Consider the following 19866-nt stretch of genomic DNA (forward strand, 5'->3'; position numbering starts at 1 on the left):
TTTTCTGATACATTTGAGAGATAATTAACTGATAGAATTTTGAGTAAATAAAGAAGTTTTTATGCCCCTACAAAGACAATGACCATGGCTGGGATGCTTTCCATAACAGATCTGTTTGTTCAGGGATGATCTGGGATTAAACAACAATGGGTATCATTTATAATCAAATGATCACAAAGTAGGGTCTTGAGTGAGAGCTGGGTTAATTTATACTCAGGCTTAATTTAATCTTGTAAATCGAATTTTCAAAGTTGGCTTCTGTTGATTCTAGATAGAGGGATCAACTATAAATGACATATACTGTTATTCACAATACTGATATATGCAGTTACTCCGAGATCTTTTTTTTTTTTTCCAATGGTTTTAAAAAGAAAAGGTTGAATATAGTCTGTGATATTTTCCTGCAATGTTCTTAGAATGTAATTTTTACAATATTTTATGAGACATACAAACCAAACAAAATCAAATTATATTTTTGCCTATTTTATTATCTAATCCTATTATTTTGAGATCACTAAGTCAATTGTCATTATGATTTACAGCATTCCTCCAGATAGGCAATAACATCAGCTCGTTCTTTTTCTCTCTTAATACCTGCAAATATCATCTTTGTGCCAGGAATGTATTCCTTGGGATTCTTCAGATAAATAAAAAGAGTCTCCCTTGTCCAAGTAATACCTAGAAAATACAGATAAAAAGAAAGTCAATAATTTTGTTACACACCATTTACTAAGATTCTTAAACAGAATATTTCTAATAGAAAGAAAAAGAATATTATGAAATGTTAAAAAGAGTGAATAAATTGGCAGAGATGACTAGCAACTTGCTGTGCAGAGCAGGTTTGCTTGGAAGTGCAGGCAAGGTAAAAATGGACATTAAAATTGCATATATCAATATTTGCTTATTTAGCATTCATTTTTTCCATGCCAGCACAAGTTTGAATGAGTACACATAATATTTACAGTTAGATTCTCTTTCTGTCATTAACCCTCACAGGTTTCCTTATACCATGTCTCTGAAAACAGAGAACTAGAGGATGATTTTTTTCTTATTTTTTTTGTTGATAGAAAATGTCAACAAACCTCAAAGTACTATTTAGTTCAAGACTTTTCATACAAAGTGAGTAATATGTCTACTGGTTTCAGTGAAAAAGCAATAGTTGGTCTGTCACTAATTCATTTCTAGCAATTATGTCCCCTTCCTTTCAGAGTTTATAACAATTACTAAATTTCCATTCAAATTTCATATTTTTTTTTTCCATATGGCAAGCTTAATGCCACTTATGTAATTTCCCATTGCCCATCCTATTTTCCAATTTTATTCGTCATGCTTCCTGACGTTGTATGACATTTTGCGTACTAAGGAAGTACTAATAAGTTCTCATTTCATTTGTTGAGATATGGTACACCATTTCATAGGACTGAATCAGATAGGTGAAATTTTAACGCATGACTTACAAATAGAGGCCAATTTTGCTAAAACATACAATAAACAACACACACATATATATTATATATTCACAGAACTGTCAGAACACTTAGTAAAGAGCCAAGAATTCTCCAGTAACACTTACCTTTGTTTTTATTGGCATCGGTGTAAGCAAAGCCAGGTGCCTGGCCAGTTTTACGTCCTATCAGACAAGACAAATTTGGTCCAGTTTTGTGCTTTCCACCACAATCTACTGTATGGCACTGAGCACAGCGCTTGACAAAAATGCTTTTACCCTTAACTGCATCTCCAGCAGGAATTGGCATCCTAGAAATAAAAATATGCCAAGTCAATATAAATTGTTATAAACTTTAAAATAATTAATGAATTTATCAAATTTAAATATAATAAACTGAATGAAATTTGCATATCTTCAAACCAAATAATGTTCGTGATTTTGTGCATCTAACTGGAATTTCATAACATAAAATAAAATTCATTTAATGCTGAGTACATTAAATGTGAGAATCATAGTTTTATTGAATTTTACCTTATATTATTTTTTTTTTTGGAAGTGTGTGTATATGTATATATATAAAATTAATATGAACAGCAGTTTGCAATGTCTCACCAAAAGGAGAATTACATATGTCATTAAATGCAACTAGGGGGTCAGAAAACAACTGCTTTCATTCCTAAGATATGTTACTGATGTTATTTTTTTTTTTGATATTATTTTTCAAGTCCTTGCCTGGGATTGAACTTAGAATCCGAGGGTTAGTAGCCCGCACTCTTATCCACTATGCTATATGCATGTGGGCAATTATAGAGTGAATTTTAGGGCTTATAAACCTAGTATTTTATCTTTTCTTAACACTGGTTCCCATATTACTTTCATATCAGCACTAAGTCTGCTAAGGAGGTTATTGTGTCCTAGCATATGTGCAGCATCTTTTAATTTTTGTATTTTCCAGTGATGTTCTCTGTCCATTATTTTAACTTCATACTACAGTGGGAGGTGGTCTCCGTTTTCCCATACATGATCGGCTATACCTGATTTTTCAACATCCCCTCATGTCACAGTTTTACGATGTTCCTCTACCCTCACTTTAAGTGGGTGGAATGTTTCACCTTTGTATAACCTACAACAACTGCATGGGATAAAGTACATGCAGTTTTTGGTAATATTCTCTTCCATGTGTAGTTTTACTCAGAGAAGATATTTGAAAAGTGTTGTATTACTTCTGAATACTGTCCTGATGTCATATGGACCGCATATCTTTTGTATGAAGCCTTTGACATAGGGTAGACAGACTGTGCTCAGTTTATGGGCTTCATCCTCTCTCTCCTCTTCCTAACAGGAGTGGATAGTATATTTTCTGAATAGTTGTTGCACAGTAGATTATTTCTTAGCCTGATCATTTCTTTGTGGCGTGTATCAGGATCACTACTTATAGTCTTTGCTCAATGTTTTAGGCACTGACCAATCCCTCTCTTTACTCTTTTACTTGTTTCAGTCATTTGACTGCAGCCATGCTGGAGCACCGCATTTAGTCGAGCAAATCGACCCTAGAACTTATTCTTTGTAAGCCTAGTACTTATTCTATCGGTCTCTTTTGCCGAACCGCTAAGTTACAGGGACGTAAACCCACCAGCATCAGTTGTCAAGCCTGAAAGAAGCAAGCTCCCATTTAGAGGTGCATGAAACTTCTAAGTCACAGGGAGCTGAATCAAAATGTTTCAAATATTATATATCAGTTGTATCAATGACATAGCTACGCTGACTGTACAGCAACCCTCTAATCTAACACACAATGCTTAGTCCATACCAATTCAATAAGTTTCATTGCTATAAAGGTCCTTTCATGTGACTGAAGGAGAGAGAGCAGAGAAATGTTTCTTTCATCAAAATGACACCACTACTTTATCTTCCTCTCAAACAAGAGCCTTTCATGTTAGATTTTTCAATCTTCGTAGCAACTGAACTTAGTAAATCCTTCTAAGGATTCTTCTCATGACTAAATGGTCTCAACACAAACCATCATCAGCTTATTCAAATTCTAGAGTTTACCTCAAATATGCTACTCCCACAAATGACAAGTTAGCCAACAATAAGAGCATTAAGCTGTAAAATATTTGCTTCAACAATATGAAACCATTTCACTCATCTTTATATAGAAAACTGCAAAGATGGAGAGAGAGAGAGAGAGAGAGAGAGATGTATACATGTGGTTCATGAAATAATTTGGCAGTTTTAAAAGTAAGGGCAGTAACTTTCATCTTAATTGAACTTGATTATACAATGTAAATTATAAGATTATTACCATCGTCATTATTTACTAAATGTCATTAGATCATACGATAAAACCATTAGAGAAAGCACTAAAACTCTTTAACACAGTAAAAATCAACAAATGACAAAGTACTGAATCAATACATGATTAAATGAGATTCGATAATTAAAATGTTGAGGGCATCCTAGATAATATAACATACAGCCAATGTTGAATAAGGACAAAACAGATATTAGTAGAATATTACAAAACTAATGGTTTATCAATTTTCCTTAACATCTTTATCATGCCAATACTTGTGAAAAAAGATACAGGGCAATAGTGAACTAAACTAAATAGAATAAAGTGGGTGCTGAAATACTTGATGGTGTAAGCCAGTGGTTCTCAACCAGGATCCATATAAGATTTTTGGGGGTCCATGCAACAAAATAGTAAATTGGGGATCCACAATAGTTTTTCAAGGGCCCTTGAAAACATTTTGCATTTGATGTGTCCACCAGAAATAAAATAGCAATCAAAGGGGTCCACAGATTTAAAAAATGGTTGAGAACCCCTGGCATAAACCATGAAATTTTAATTTTATCCAACTAGATTTATTAAAGCAAATATTGGAAATATTTATTGCTAATAAATATTTATACTTTATCAAAAATCTTTAACTACTTTTCATCTGACCACTAGTATCTACTTTAACCCTATTTTATCTCCTATGTTTGTTAACAATTCTACGGCATTCTTACCTGATCTTTTAACTGCTATTAATAATGTCATCCAAATTTTAATCTATAACTGTTTTTTAACTTTTCTAATCAGATATTTGTAAACAAGTGATTAATAATTAGGTGTATCATTTCATTCCATACAAAGCAAATTTCTCCAGTTGATCAGTACAGAAGGAATTGAAAATGTTTAAGAAAACAAATGCTTATGTTGTTAATGAACGAAATCTTTCTCTGAGAAATTAACATGTGTAATGAAGATCTGTTTTGTACTTCAAATACAACCTGAATAACATAAGATAACTTACGTAAGAATACACATACTTTTGGTATATGGTGTGAAATGTGTATTACTATCCAATAAGACAAGTGGAAGAAAACTATAGACAGAGTGATCACAATGAGACAACAAGACTATGGAAGAAATGATCAAGCTACATAACAATCTAGTAAGTAACAACTACCCAAAAAACATACTATCCACTCCAGTTATGAAGAAAGGAGAGTATGAAACCAATAAACTGTCCACAGTCTGTCTACCCTAAGTGAAAGGCCTCTCCAAAAAGATACAAAAGATATGCGGCCCCTATGACATCAGGACAGTATTCAAGAGTGATACAACACTTCACAAATATCTCCTCCAAGTAAAACCACCAATAGAAGAGAGTATGACCAAAGACTGCGTGTACTCCATCCTATGCAGCTGTGGTAGGTTATACAAAGGCGAAACAATGCCACCCACTCAAAATAAGGGTAGACGAACATCGCAAAGCTGTGACACCAGGAGACATTGATAAATCGGGTATAGCTGATCATGTATGGAAAAATGGAGACCACCTCCTCCTGTGGGATGAAGTTAAAATAATAGAGAACACCGCTGGAAAATACGAAAACTAAAAGCAGCAGCACATGTTAGGACACAACAACCCTCCTAAGTAGACTGAGTGCAGATATGAGTAGCATATGGGAATCGGTATTAAGGAAGGATAGGAAAATATTAGATTTATAAGCCCTGAAATTCACTCCATAATTGCCCACGGGCATATGGCATAGTGGTTAAGAGCACAACCCCAAGATTCCAAGTTCAAAATTTCCCCAAGACACCTAATGAAGGCTGGAGGGTATATCAGCTGAAACGTGATAGCAACAAACAAGATGAGGACAAATATCTGTCAAATGCAAATAATGTACATAATTCTTCATCTCTTAAATATAGAACTGTAAGACTATGGAAAGTTTGACCTCAGACAAAGTAATAAGAGACTGAAATACCACTTTGCAAATCTAGCCAATAAGCTATTTCTGCTTCACATTTTAAAGAAAAGGGTTTGGTTGATTTAACCAAGATCAATACTCAAATGTAATGTGAAAGTTGAAGTTGATCCAGGTATGATTTGAACATAAAGACATGTAACTACATACTGCAAAGCATTTTAATCATACATCACACTACTAATTCTGTTGCCCACCATCCAAATTAATGCTCTTGTAAAAATAGTGTTAAATTGAAGATCACTATTTATTTACAAAACATTGCAAGTGTCTACATAAGAATTTATTGTTAATTTTTTTTAATTACTGTACAGATATGATGAGTATTACAAAGTAATACTGTTTTTGATGGGACCCTGGGTAAGTGTCTTCTACCTATAGCATCAGGATGACCAAAAAGTCTGTGGATCTAGTAGATGGAAACTGAAAGAAGTACAACCTATATGTGTATGTTTGGGTCTCCTTGTCTTGATATTGTATAATGTTCTAAATCAATGACATTCATTTCCAGCATTTTGTGAAAACATGCCTGGCTAAAGGGAAATATTACCTTGTATGGAAACAAGTAAGGGTTTGCAAGAGGAAGTGTATCTAGCCACAGAAAATCCGTCTCATGGAAACATGGCAAAGTGTACACTAAAACAGTGATGATGATTATTTCATTGATTATGAAACTAAAAATCAAGAGTCAACACTAAATAGCGAGAGGCGGATTAAAGTCTAATTACTGTATGATTATTAACGTTACAGTTAATTGTATTATGTGGTATTCTCAGTTCAATGGTTGGCTCTAAGGACTGGAAAAAATGGTTTAGCAACAACAAAATTAACACACAGAGAGGATAAATCGATAGTAAAAAAACAATTGAGCTATTGAACTTTAATATTTCAATAAAGCTACCTAATCCATTCTAATGTATGATTGTTTTACGTTAAGAGCAGCCAACAGTCAAAAAACTTACTGTTTGAATAATTAATTACAATTGCCATTCATATCATACAATAGATAAGGAAGAAAACATTAAATATAAACATTGAAGAATGTGAGGGAAGTAATTAGTTGAATGGATAAAAACAATTAGTTATGTGTTTAGTCTAGTAACGAAGGCATGTTGTTATATAATGAATATGGTACGTACCACCCCCAACCAAGTTCACCTATCTCCTCTCCCAAATCCAAGTGAAAATCAGTTGATAGAATCTCACTTATCTGGGAGTGGCTATGGCCATATTCAAATAAAATAAATGATGATGATGATGAGTTAAGATAACAAGTCAATTAACAACTATTTGTTGTCGTAGATAAAAAAAAAAAAAACTGTCTGTACAAATGATTATTGATAAAAGGTCACTAGGCATTGATCACAAGATATTTGTACTTTGTACTAAATTTACTTACATTGAACAATTAACTTCTCAAGGACTCGTTTGAAAGTTAATGCTTCTTAATCATAAAGCCTAAAAATTTTAGGGGAGAAGATCTAGGAAGTCGATGTATTTAACCCTTTAGCATATGGCAATATCCAGTCAAAATATTCTACTTGTTTTAAATTCAATCCAGCAAGATCTGGCTTCTCACACCTACCATACCATGTCATTCTAAAAATATGCAATCACATCTTTGAAATCTCAAAGTTACCAGATAATACATAATTGATTGAAAACAATGTAATAAGCATTACATTTGACAGAGTAATCTGAATGCTAAAGAGCTAAGCCTAACTCACAGGAAGTCACATGGAATAGTTTTAACTAAGAATGAAAGAGGACTCAATTCACAAGACAATCCTCATTTTTTTTATATTGATATTCAGATTGGAGTAGGGTGGCGAGCTGGCAGAATCGTTAACACACCGGGTGAAATGCTTAGTGGTATTTCGTCTACTGTTATGTTCTGAATTCAAATTCCACTGAGGTCGACTTAGACTTTCATCCTTTCGAGGTCGATTAAATAAGTACCAGTTATGCACTGAGGTTGATGTAATCGACTTGATCCCTTTATCTGTCTTTGTTTGTCCCCTCTATGTCTAGCCCCCTGTAGGCAATAAAGAAATAAATATTCCAACTGGAGGAGTCTAACATTAACTGTACTCACTATTTCATATGACATAATAAATCCTGTCCTCGTTTTTGACACTAATATCTCTTTCTCTATCTCAAACCCACTTCTGCTTTCAATATTTTGTATTTCAACTACTGTTCTTACTTTTACTTGGGTGTTAGCAACAGATTTTCAGTCATTTTAAATCAAAAACTTACTAGTAGGGGAAGCAGCTGTCGATCGGACGGTCGTTTCGTCCGACTCACACCCCGACCGCGGCGGACGGAAAGGCCGACAGTTGCCACCACGTACGCGCCAGGTTGAACAGAGCAGCCGAATTCAGACCGATGCTTAGGTGGCGGAAAGACTGTCGTGCGGCGGAGTTCCGCCGGCGAACCGCAGGCGTGATCGAAAGCGCCGTCGTCTCGGCGGCGATACCAACCGCGGGTGTGCGTGTCCGTTACACTCTCTGAGTGGTTGGTGTTAGGAAGGGCATCCAGCTATAGAAACTCTGCCAAATCAAATTGGAGCCTGGTGTTGCCATCCGGTTTCACCAGTCCTCAATCAAATCGTCCAACCCATGCTAGCATGGACAGCGGACGTTAAACGATGATGATGATGACTTCCTTATTTGTTCAAGTTCATCAACTAAAACCAACACTCTCCAGATGCCTCAAATTAACGACAGTCTTCTATACTGTAGCATCCACAATAACATAAATGTACAAAATTTCTCTTCATTACCAAAATGCTATTGTGAACCATCTGCACTTATATCTTCATCCACTAACACCATTCACAAATGCACAACAACTTTCCCAACACCCTTTACTTTCTCACCTCCAAGCCTAGTCTTTACACAGCCATTAAATTCTCTGGCCACTGCTTAATCTGCAGCACATCTTTCTACTGCACACCTCTTGTGAAATGAACCCTGTGGTACCTCAAGCTATCCAGTTGAACCTTTGCCAGTTCTATGCATGTATATTTAATCTCTGACCTATGAAAGATTGTTAAAACAGGTAGCCAATACCAATGTCCAAGGTATTAATTGCCATATCCCGCTCACAACCCTCCGAGTGAGTAAACAACCACTGCTTAAAATATTTAGAAAATGTAACACATTCTTCTAAACTGAAAAGTGTACCCACTGCCACTACCAAGCTCTCTCACCCACTTCTAAAGAGAATCTCTAACGCTGAGGAATCTCTCCACCAACATCACTAAATAACAATCCTGCAGATAAAGCTACCACATTTGCTTCCAACTCCACACACAAACCTCACCGGTTCTAACAATGTTCATTACATTATCATTATCCTTGGTGTGCGCCAGAGCTTCATTACCATCCTAATCAAATACCAATATTTTTTCTCTCTCTCATTACAGAGGTCCCTGTAAACAGAGGTACAGTGGTTTGTCTCATAACAAAAGACTGACAACCAGCTAACTTCAGCTCCATAACTTTCACATCCAGCCTACATTCCAACTCTGTATACTTCTCTACATTAATGTCCAAGTTACTGTTACTACAAACTACACACACCAACAAAAATGATACAGCCATCATGCCTTCTTACCATCTTGCACACAGGGATCATGTGCATGCAATCTAGATACCTCCGACTAGACATCAAAGGCCACCACAAACTGAAACTTCAAAAACATCTTCAATGCAAAAGCAATAACTGGTTTCCTTTAACAAGATGAAAAACAATTCCAACTCTTAGAAAAACAGTCTTGCACTATACACTTCTTAAACATGAACAATACAAAATAAAAATCTTCAAAAGTCTAGGCCCCACAAACTAATCTGTAATGTATACCAATTAGCCTAATAATGTTTAGATTCTTGACTAGAATATTTGTAGTAGTAAGTGGATCTTGAATTTTGAAGAGTAAATAAGATGATACAGGTTTGCTTATATATATATATATATTCTATTTTACTCATTTCAGTCATTAAACTGTGACTATGCTGGGGCACTACCTTGAAGAATTTTAGTTGAACGAAGTGACCCCAGTATTTTTTTTTTAAGCCTGGCATTTATTTTATCGGTCTCTTTTGAAGAACTGTTCAGTTACAGGGGACATAAACACACCAATATCAGTTGTTAAGTGGAGGACAAACATATATATAAACACAGAATGGGCTTTTTTCAGTTTCCATCTACGAAATCCACTCACGAGGTTATAGAAGACATTTGCTTAAGTGGGACTGAACCTGAAACCATGTGGTAGGAAAGCAAACTTCTAACTACACAGTCACGCCAAATATTTTGGTGGAGATCTGGAATAGGTCGCCACATAAGTAGGAGTTACTCCGATTTGAAGAGAACTTTTCAAATTTGTTTTTATCACCAAGCACTTCAAAAATGATAGGGGAAAGCTTTTTACGAAAAAAATTTTTTTGAAATGTTTTTTTTTTTTTTACTTCACCCACTTCCTTAAATCAGACTTTTTCCAATTTTTTTTTTTGCCCTATGTACTTGAAAACCTTTTTGTTAAAAAACAAAAAAGGGTGTTGAAATCTGTGAAAATCCATCAGGACAGTAATCATCACCATTACAATAATTAAATGATTTTCACTTTCTTTCAGACTTTTAATTTCCCTCCAAGTTTTAGCAAATGAATTATATATATCAGTAATAATAACAATATTAAGGCGTTTATACCAGTGGGATTGTGAGTTAGGTAGGTGCGAACACTCGTAATTTTACAAAGAAAAATAAGTTAAATTATAAGGCACAAAAAGAAAATGACTATCCCCAGACACACACACACAAAAAAGTTATTTTTCTCATTGTGTGCACGTGGCGGTGGGGAAACATCCAAAATGTTGGTGAAAAAATTTTTTTTAATTCCTGTCAAAACGGAGAAAATCCAACTTGTGTGGGTGTGCTATTCCAGACCTCCATCATAATATATTATGTAATATATCATATATATTATATAAGATATATCGAACAGTATACTACAGTTTTTTTTTTTTCAGAACAAAGTACTTCCACATTGAGCTGGTAAGTCTTCTAAACTGAAGTTCTACTACTTGGCTGCTTAGTAACTATTCACTCGTTGACAGTTTCTTCTGTCACTTGAACCACTTACATAATGGCCTACATATAACACCCAACCAACAGTGTCTCTTCTAATCATCCCAGCTGTCTTACTCCACTTCCAAACATTGCCAAGAGTTCGAACTAAATATAACTGCATTGATATTTTAATGTCAGGAGAGGCGGACTTCTGATGTAAGCACGTAGTAACAAAACTGACCACTGTTTTTTTTCTTTCTATTTTTTGTCTAGAAATATGAGTGACCCCTAGCGAGATTACAATCAAATTGAAATTTGATTGAATGAAATTTTGATCGTGTGGATCTAGTGGAGATATGCGCTGGTCGCATGTCGATGAGGGCTCGGTACATTCATATCGTCACACGTCACACACACGAGAGCACATTTTTTTCTTCATATTCGTTCAGAGCAAGTCATTTTACATCTATTACACTATTTTTCTTTTGTTTCTTGGCTCCGGTGAGGCGTCTCGGAACATTCACATTCTGAATGTTCCGAGTCCTCTCCCCACTCCCCACGTTCGCGAGCGCGCGTTTTTTTTTCTTCATATTCTTTCGCAGCAAGTTGTTTTACACCTATTAGAATATTTTATTTTTTTATTTCCCACCGGGTCAAACCCTTTAGTTTGACCCAAACACGTGATTCTAGTGGAGATGCTCTCTGGTCGCCATGCGCACGCGCGATTGTTTAAACGTTTTCAATTTTCAGTTCGAAGTATTTAAAAAATTATTTGGAAATTATAAAGAGAAACGAATAGTATTTTAAAACCAAGGATTTTAAAAAATAGAAAAACAGTGGAAAGGGGAAATTTTAAACTTCATTGCATAATCGTATTCTATTATGTAGAAGACATGTGCGAAAGAATTTTGTAAAAATTCGTAAAAATAAAAAAGTTATAGGGGTTTTAGCACGTGCTTACATCATAATTCCGCATATCCGCCTCGGCAGAATTAGCCCAGAAGTGAAGAAACAAAGCAATAGCTATGAATGAATAGGAGATGACCTTCAAAAGGCGAAAGAGATGCTGTGTGATTCATAGGTCATTGAGCGGTCAAGGCGGGCAGATTTTAATTTCTATTTAAAATACTGAAGGTAAATATTTCGTAAAGGACCCGTTCGTACCTCGGTGTGAAATCATTTTTCTACAAGTTTTCTCGAGTGCATTCAACGTATCTGACCTCCAAACATGCCTCAAGTCACTTTTTTCCGGAAAAGAAAGGGGTTTCTCCACACACAGGGTTTTGTTTCACGGGTTTTTTTTCCCCCTTTCCCCTGGTTATTTCTCATGCTTTCAACGAATGTGACATCGAAATCACACGTAAACGATTCCTTTCCCCAGAAAAGGAAAAATTTGACTGCTATTTCTAGCACGCCCTGCTCCTACGTATTAATTATTTGCGATAAAGGGTCCTTTACGAAATATTTACCCAGAAATTACAATTCTGACTTCCCTACTACCAACCACCAAAAAAAAAAGTTTTTATTTTTTAAACATTTTGTTCTCCATCCACTTCCCTACTCTTCCAATGAGGTATGGGACTTAGAGGGACAGATATTCCGAAACAGAAAAGTGCCGAAATCGTATTGGAAACAAAATGTGAAAAAATTGGAACTTTATTTGGTGGTTGGTAGTAGCGAAGTCAGAATTGTAATTTCCGTTGTATGAAACAGGAATACTAAAAAAGAAAAAAAAAAAAAAGACCAGCTAACAAAACCTCAGCTCAATGAAAACTATTGAAATGGTGTTGGTTTGAAAAACTAGTTTTTAAAAAGACTTGACCTGAGAAAATATTTAAATAACATTGCCTGACTGACAAAGACCTTAACAATTTCCTCCGATTGACTAGTTTCAAGAACATTTAATTCTGAATGATGTAAGTTTGGGAATTTCCGAATGTGTGTGTGAATATCTATCTATCTTTATATGTAAAAAAATTAACACCAAAATATATAGTGCATGTGTTTTTATTGGCTAAATTGGCAACATGACCATCCCCAAATTCAACAATGTCTTTCTATATCTATATATATATATATGGCGGAAGTAAAGACAACGGACCGTGCCCCCTTTGGGATATTTATAGGTTGTTTTTTTTTTTTTTTTTTTTTTTTACAGGAATCCACAATATCGAGTGCGGAGATACCGAATCTGCAAAAAAATCTGCATTTCAAAATTTTAATTCCACCCCACCCCCATTTCTTAAATTTTCACTTAAATTTTTTTTTTAGCGAAATACGCAGAAAAATAAGGAGATTATGATTCTGTAAAGAAAAAAAATTTGTAAAAATTCAATTTTTCAAAATAAATAAATAAACCTATATATATATATCTATAAACATTCACAATATCTCAAATGTACGTAGAGTGAATCATAGCCAATCCTTAACGAAGCCTTTCAAAATTAGAGGGAAGGGGCAGTAGTCGAGACCATCAACTCTTTTACTTCACAAAGGATAAAAGGCAAAATTAGCTCGGCGAGATTCGACATCAGAACTTAAAAGCCGGAAGAAATAGGTATTTTATTCGTTACTCTAATGATTCGGTTAATCCCACTGATCTAATAGAGATACTAACACAATATAATCGATGGTGTTAGGGTTAGGGTTCCGACTCAATGAATGGTCTTGTGAATCACTTAACACAAATGTGGCTGTTATTTCTAGCAGGCCGAGCACAGAACTTCTTCGCTTGTTTGTACTAGTTATTTTATTGTTTTTATCATGAATCTGATGTAATAATATGCAGAAGAAATTGGGGGCTAATGCAGTTTCGCACCTCTCCTTAAAAAATGCATAAAAAATTTTTTTTTTCGGATTCCTACGTTTTAGATGTCGGAGATTACGAATATTCAAAAACATTCTTTTTTAAGAAGATAAAAAATTCAAATTGGGGGGGTGGGGTGAAATATAAATTTTTTTTTTTGTTTGCATATTCGTAATCTTCGACATCTAAAACGTAGAAATACGAAAAAAAATTTTCAAGGTGGTGCGAAACAGCATTAGCCCCGATATCTGAAAACGACTAAAATTGCCAGATTCCCTTAGAGACATTAAAACTAGGGAAGAATGTGGGCAGCCCTACCTTCTAAATGCCTAATTACTGGTTTAGTCATGAAAAAAAAAATGAGTGGACTCCGACGGCAACAAAGCCACATATCCAAGTGGTCTTTTATTCGAGGGTAGGGTAGATCTGCCAAGTACAGGCATGCTGTGAGGTTAACAAGTTCGCTTTACAACAACGTGGTTCCGTGTCCGAATCGAACGCACAGTACATTAGCCATAGGTTGACAAAAGGCTTGTGAGTGAAATTTGGTTATTTAGATACTCGTCAATTCTGAGCGAATTCAATTTATTCTTCTAAAATAAAATGGATTCGAGGGTTAACTACAATGACTTTTGGATATTACGTAAGGCCTTAAATGTCTTAGTGGCATCTATGTCAATGCTGATGCAAATGAAATGTAGTCTTGCGGGATCCAAAAAGAACATGATAATTAAATACATGTAGTCATTTTTTGATATTTTTCTGGGCTATGAATTTTATATTGGGTATTAATTACCAGTATTTTATTACCAGTGTACGTGATATTTATTTGTGATGTCTTCTTGTTGCTGCTAAGAAGGTATTACTTCTAAGTTCGATTCTGACAGGTCGATAAAATAAATTAATTGAAAAATGTTAAACTAATTCAATTGATAATTCCCTATGTTGAAAAAAAAAAAATTCTGAGAGGGATTGAAACAAAGTATTTAGAATAACTTCACTGCAACTAATCTATCAATCAATAGAGATTTGTCTTTAATTCTAAAATGAAAGAGAAACAGAATACGCAAAGTATCGGCTCCAACTTTTTTTTTTATTTCCATCTATAATTTTTCTCATACAACTACACACCTGTTATTTTTAGATAAAACAAAATTTAACCAAAGACATCAAATTTTATTATATTTAGAAATAACAGGGGTGAGTAGTTTTATTATATTTAGAAATAACAGGGGTGAGTAGTTTTATTATATTTAGAAATAACAGGTGAGTAGTTGAGGGAAGAAAGTCGATAGAAGCAGCGAGAAAGCTGAAGGGGCAATTTAAATATCTTGTGATTGAAGGTTTGGAATTAGAATTTGAATTAGGACCATTTGAAAAGCGTTCGTAATAACGGTTTGACAAGAAAAAGATTAGGAAATATGGTTTGTGTATTAAGCGGGAGCCGATGAAGAAAAGTTAGATATTGCCAGCTGCAATGTGAAGGTAGGAGGACACATTCTCAATGTGACCTTTGTCGGTAGAATAGCTTTTAATTAATCTATTGTTTCGTGTTAGTCACAGTATATTCCCGTTAAATATGGATGTGTGAAACAAGAAAGATGTTAAAGTGTGGGTGAAAATCGATTATTAAAATCTTACCTTGTATATTAAATTATTATTCCTACACCGAAACACTAGCACGAACACGACACAACTGTAGTCTAGAGAAGACGGAGTCACACACACACACGGGAAGTGACGTCAAAGCAGAGGTGGAGAGAGCTCGACGCAATCGATAATCTGTTCTTTCCTAATTGAGATTTTCGAAGAAAAATAAATTACAGGAGTTAACAACCTACGAGTCATCAGCACTGATTTCGAAACTATATTGGCATTAATTCATTTCGATGTGAAACAAGCCATCGCATGCCTTTTCGTGTAGAGTATTTAGCATAACTACAGAATGGTGCTCCACATTTTCATTTCTTCAAAACCTGAAAAATGTGTGCTTTTAAATGAAAATTTGCAGAGACACGATTTCGAGGGTGTGCATTGCAAATAGATTGATAAAATTTAGAAGAAAGATGCTTGAAATCGTTCTTTCTTGCCACCTCAGCTTTGTTTCCATAACTTAACCATTTTTCACTTATTTTTTTCTTCAGATTTATGTTTCAAACATCATCTTTACGTAATCTACACACTCGAAAACATATTTTTGCAAAATTTCCTTTTAAAATTATGCATTTTAAAGACAGTTATGAGGAAACAAAGTTCGAGAGTTGGGAGAATAATCTGAAATTTTCTCAAAAAAAAAAAAAATGTATTTTTTGGCTTAAATGTTAAGATTATAATCGTAATCTGCTCTCTCGAAAACGTATCGCTATAAAATTTTATTTAAAAATAAACATTTTCCAGTCAGTCATGAAAAAAAAAAACAAATTTGAGGGCACCAATCTGTAATTATGCATAGTATTTCAGCTCACTTAGCGGTCATTGAACGTTACATAACGTTACATAATATATCTCGTCCACAAGAAAACCTAGCTATTCCTACTCTTGTAGCGGGTAAATAAAAAAAGCAATCTTTCGTTTTTAATATAATTTACGTCACTTATAAAGCACGTGCTTTTGTTTATGTTTCTGTAAAAGATTGTCGCTTTACGTAAAATAAATTGACAATCAATTTTATTTTTTTACTTATATGGAGGAACAGGAGACTTTTGAAGTCGGCATAAAGCGAAAGAGACAGAGAGAAACTGATGTGAATGTGTGTGTATTGATGGGGTGAGCGAGACAGAAAGTGTGATATGTATGTGAAGTTGTTTTGTTAGAGTGTGTGTGTGTGAATAGACACAGAAAGGCAATATACATGCAAACAAGCAAAAACAAAAAACATACCTTCTCGCTCTCTCTGTCTCCCCCCTCCCTCACATGAACATGTATGCAATAGGTGTACGTACGTATGTGTGTGTGTGTGTGTGTGTCACTGAAGCTAGCCATTCACACATACATTATGACAAGTGTAATTGATGTCCTAAACACTAAGATTAGCTTGAGTGAATACGTGAATAATAGAAGTACAAACGATTCACTCAACATAAGAAAAGATGGTATCACCTAACCCAATTCATCAAGATGTTCTCGTCCGAGAGTGTCCTTCCCTACATCTGTCCCCTGTCCTTTGAGGGTTAAACTATTTGGTCTCACGAAGCCCAGTGGTGATTTCTGCTCCATAGCAGCTGGGTGTATTCTTAGACGGTTCACAGCGAAAGTGTGTCTGTGCTCGGTTTCAAACTGCCTGTCTTCCAAATTTTTTCCCTATCTAGCTAGGGGTTGGTACCAAGCTAGGTTATGAGGCTACCATTCATGCTACTAGAGCTTTCACCAACCTGCCTTCTGAGACTCCAAAAGTCAATCTAGATCTCAGGAATTCCTTCAATTCCATCAGTCGGGATGTCAAGCTCCGTGCAAGTTAGGGAGAATGCTCCACAGCTCTACCACTTTATTTAGCAAGCTTATCAAGAGCCCTCCTACCTCTCCTTTGGTGACCATTGCATCTGCCTCTGGAACCCAACAGGGTGATCTACACGAACCTGCTCTATTTGCACTTGGTATCGATGCCGTTACCAAGATGGGAGCTGACCTGGACTTGAATATCTAGCAGATTAACGATGCTTGTTTGGGGTGGGGGGCTCCTGCTAAGGAGCAACTGTGACGACGATGACTGAAGAACCTGATCGTAGGGGCCTTAGCATCAGTTCTAAATGTGAACTCTGGCTCCTCAACCATTCAGTTTCACATCAGCAGACTGTAAACCTGTTTACGAATTCCTTCCCCTCTATCGCAGTTCCTTATCAGCATGGTGCTCTCTAAGAGCCCCAATTACTGACCGAGTTTTCGAGTTCAACTTTCGATCGAAGGTGGTTAACTTTGACCAACTATAAAAAAAAACTTTAAAAAAACTTGAAGCAACTGAGCCCCACCAAGGTTTTTTAATACTTAGGATTTACTAGTCGATTCCTCAGTTATTGTATTTCTCAGAGTTAGTCTTTCTTAAAGATTTTCGTCGTCTTTCCAATACTTCAATATCAGAATCTCGAGAGAGTCCCGCGAACAGGCTGCTTTGCTCAAACGGTTTGGGGTCTAGGTTTGCGTAAGTGCTCGTCTCTGTCTCTTCTGTTTTCTTTCCTTCATCCACGCTTGCTCCCCTTCAGTAGGCAACATCCTCTCCTTCCTAATATGGGCTAACTCCATCTGGGAGATGGACGAAGCTCTGCAACAAAGAGAGCTGGGTTTGTCAGGTCCGGATACAGATGAGGAGAGATGGAAGCAGAAACTATGGGACAATCTGCGTTCAGGTGCTATGTTCAACACTCTCGTATTTTTTTTTTAAGAAGAGAAAAAGAAAGCCTTTAAATGGTCATTTGATCTGCTAGAAATAGCCGCTAAGCTTGACTGTAATCACAAACCTTATAGCATTTAATATAAAGCAGAATACATTGGACTGTGTAGTCATATATTGACGAGATGATCAGGGTTGGAGTACCTTCGATCAGAGTTATTCTGAGGCTACACAATTTATTCTCTTGGGATTCATCTCAAAAGATATGTCACATGGGTATTAGGAAACTTACCACAGGGTCCTTGGGCATGTTGATAAATATTTACATAAAAACACATCATCATTATCATCAGAGAAAGATGTAGAAGTAAATAAAAATAGTCGAGGAGAAAAACTGATAAAACATCGCTGAATATGTGATCAAGTGTTCAAAAATCAATACAATCAAATAGATGGTCGCTTCGTCGATGTGCATGTAGTACACATACACTACAGTTTAGTGTATATGGTCTCGCTCCTCACACCAGACAGAAATATTTGATTGGGTTTTTTTCTTGTATTATTTCTTTCTGTTTTTTAATTGATATTCTCAGTCAGTTTCGGTTCACCGCCTTTATACATATGTTTGAAGAGATTAATTAACTAAATAAATATGAAGTTTAAAGAGAGTTACGAGAAAACAAAGTTGAAGGAATGGAATGATTCGAAACTTCTTCAAGAAGTTTTTTTTTTTAATTTTTACGAACATAATCGTAATCTACACCTTCGAAAACGTTCTCTGAAGAATATGACTTTTAAAGAATGTTATGAGGAAACAAAGCCGATGAGCATCAAAATAGTCATGCCTTAGATTACATAATGATGTTATTTCACAGTACGGGCTCTGCAATGCTATATTTAATAGTGAGTTATTGACTTTGACTTATTTGTCTTTGCTTGTTATAGACAAGTAGTGTATTAACACTTCACACACCTACAGCACATGCGTTGTTTAATGTTATGTGTAGCATCGTATTTCAGAGTTAACCTTGCGTGCGGTTTCCTTCCTTCAAGGTTATGTAAGAAATTAAGAAAAACTTAGGTGAAATTCACATCGTGAAAAATTTAACATTATTTCCATGCATATTGCCTCATTTCCTCCTAACCTAAGGTTTGTTTATTTACAGAATAAATATCTTATTATAGAATGTAAAAATGTATTATTTCTAAACAACATTCCGGGAATGCCCTTGAGTAGGTGAGTTGGAGAGATTCCAGAATCGTTTATAACACAAGAATGTTTTGTTGTGCAACAAAATTTCAAGTAATCTTTATCTAAACTTAGACACATATTCCACACACTTCAGTGGTTGTCGACCGACGAAACTGTTTTACCTTCTATAAAAAAAAAATTAAAAAAAGAAGAAAACAGTTTCCACTGCAGTCAAGTACATACGTACGGAATCTTTAAATTTTACTGATGGTAATTTCGGTACAATTGTATCAAAATTAGGTACAAGGCCAACGTTTTTTTTTTTTTTTTTTTTTTTTAAGAGGAAGAAATTTAGTCGATTACAATCTCCCTATACTTGAATGGTACTTTATTTTATCAACCCTAAAGAATGTAAGACAAAAGTGACTACGGCATGATTTGAACTCAGAACATAAAGTCACAGAAGAAATGCAGCTAAGCATTTTGTCCGACGCGCTAAGAATTTTGTCAGCTCACCGTCTTGTTAGTAATCATTCTTTCAATTATAGGCACTGTTGTATTTCCCTCGGAAGACTCGTAGAGATAACACAACGAGTTGTACAATTTAATTATTACATTTATTATTCAATTACATACAAAGAATGCACTCACCCAAAGTTCGTTATAAATAAACAAAAGTCATGTCCGCCATATATATATCAATGACATTTTACTACGACAGTCACACAAGACAACAACAATGAAACAATGAACTC

General features: G+C 35.2%; 1 protein-coding gene across 3 annotated transcripts; it reads right to left on the bottom strand.

Moving 5' to 3' along the window:
- Positions 1 to 467: 467 nt before the first annotated feature.
- On the bottom strand, positions 468 to 19839 carry LOC106871039 (cytochrome c). 3 transcript variants are annotated; one of them, XM_089357594.1, is made up of 3 exons: positions 19763 to 19839; positions 1574 to 1755; positions 468 to 678 (listed from the first exon to the last, which is right to left on the bottom strand). In XM_089357594.1, the coding sequence occupies exons 2-3, from the start codon at positions 1752 to 1754 to the stop codon at positions 530 to 532; spliced, it is 330 nt and encodes a 109-aa protein (XP_089213720.1). In that variant the 5' UTR covers position 1755; positions 19763 to 19839; the 3' UTR covers positions 468 to 529. The 3 variants fall into 3 exon arrangements, with proteins under 3 accessions (XP_089213720.1, XP_089213721.1, XP_014772787.1); XM_089357595.1 differs by lacking the exon at positions 19763 to 19839 and adding an exon at positions 16476 to 16520; XM_014917301.3 differs by lacking the exon at positions 19763 to 19839 and adding an exon at positions 15237 to 15323.
- Between the last annotated feature and the right edge of the window lie 27 nt (positions 19840 to 19866).

The sequence above is a fragment of the Octopus bimaculoides genome, chromosome 9 (assembly GCF_046866305.1).
Source record: "Octopus bimaculoides isolate indiv1 chromosome 9, ASM4686630v1, whole genome shotgun sequence".
NCBI classification, from domain to species: domain Eukaryota; kingdom Metazoa; phylum Mollusca; class Cephalopoda; order Octopoda; family Octopodidae; genus Octopus; species Octopus bimaculoides.

What these genes read in the sequence shown, in the direction of transcription:
- LOC106871039 (XM_089357594.1), bottom strand. Translation starts at nt 1,754, where the DNA reads ATGCCAATTCCTGCTGGAGATGCAGTTAAGGGTAAAAGCATTTTTGTC. An exon ending in CGATGCCAATAAAAACAAAG is followed by an intron (nt 679 to 1,573) that starts GTAAGTGTTACT and finishes TGTATTTTCTAG; the next exon opens with GTATTACTTGGACAAGGGAG.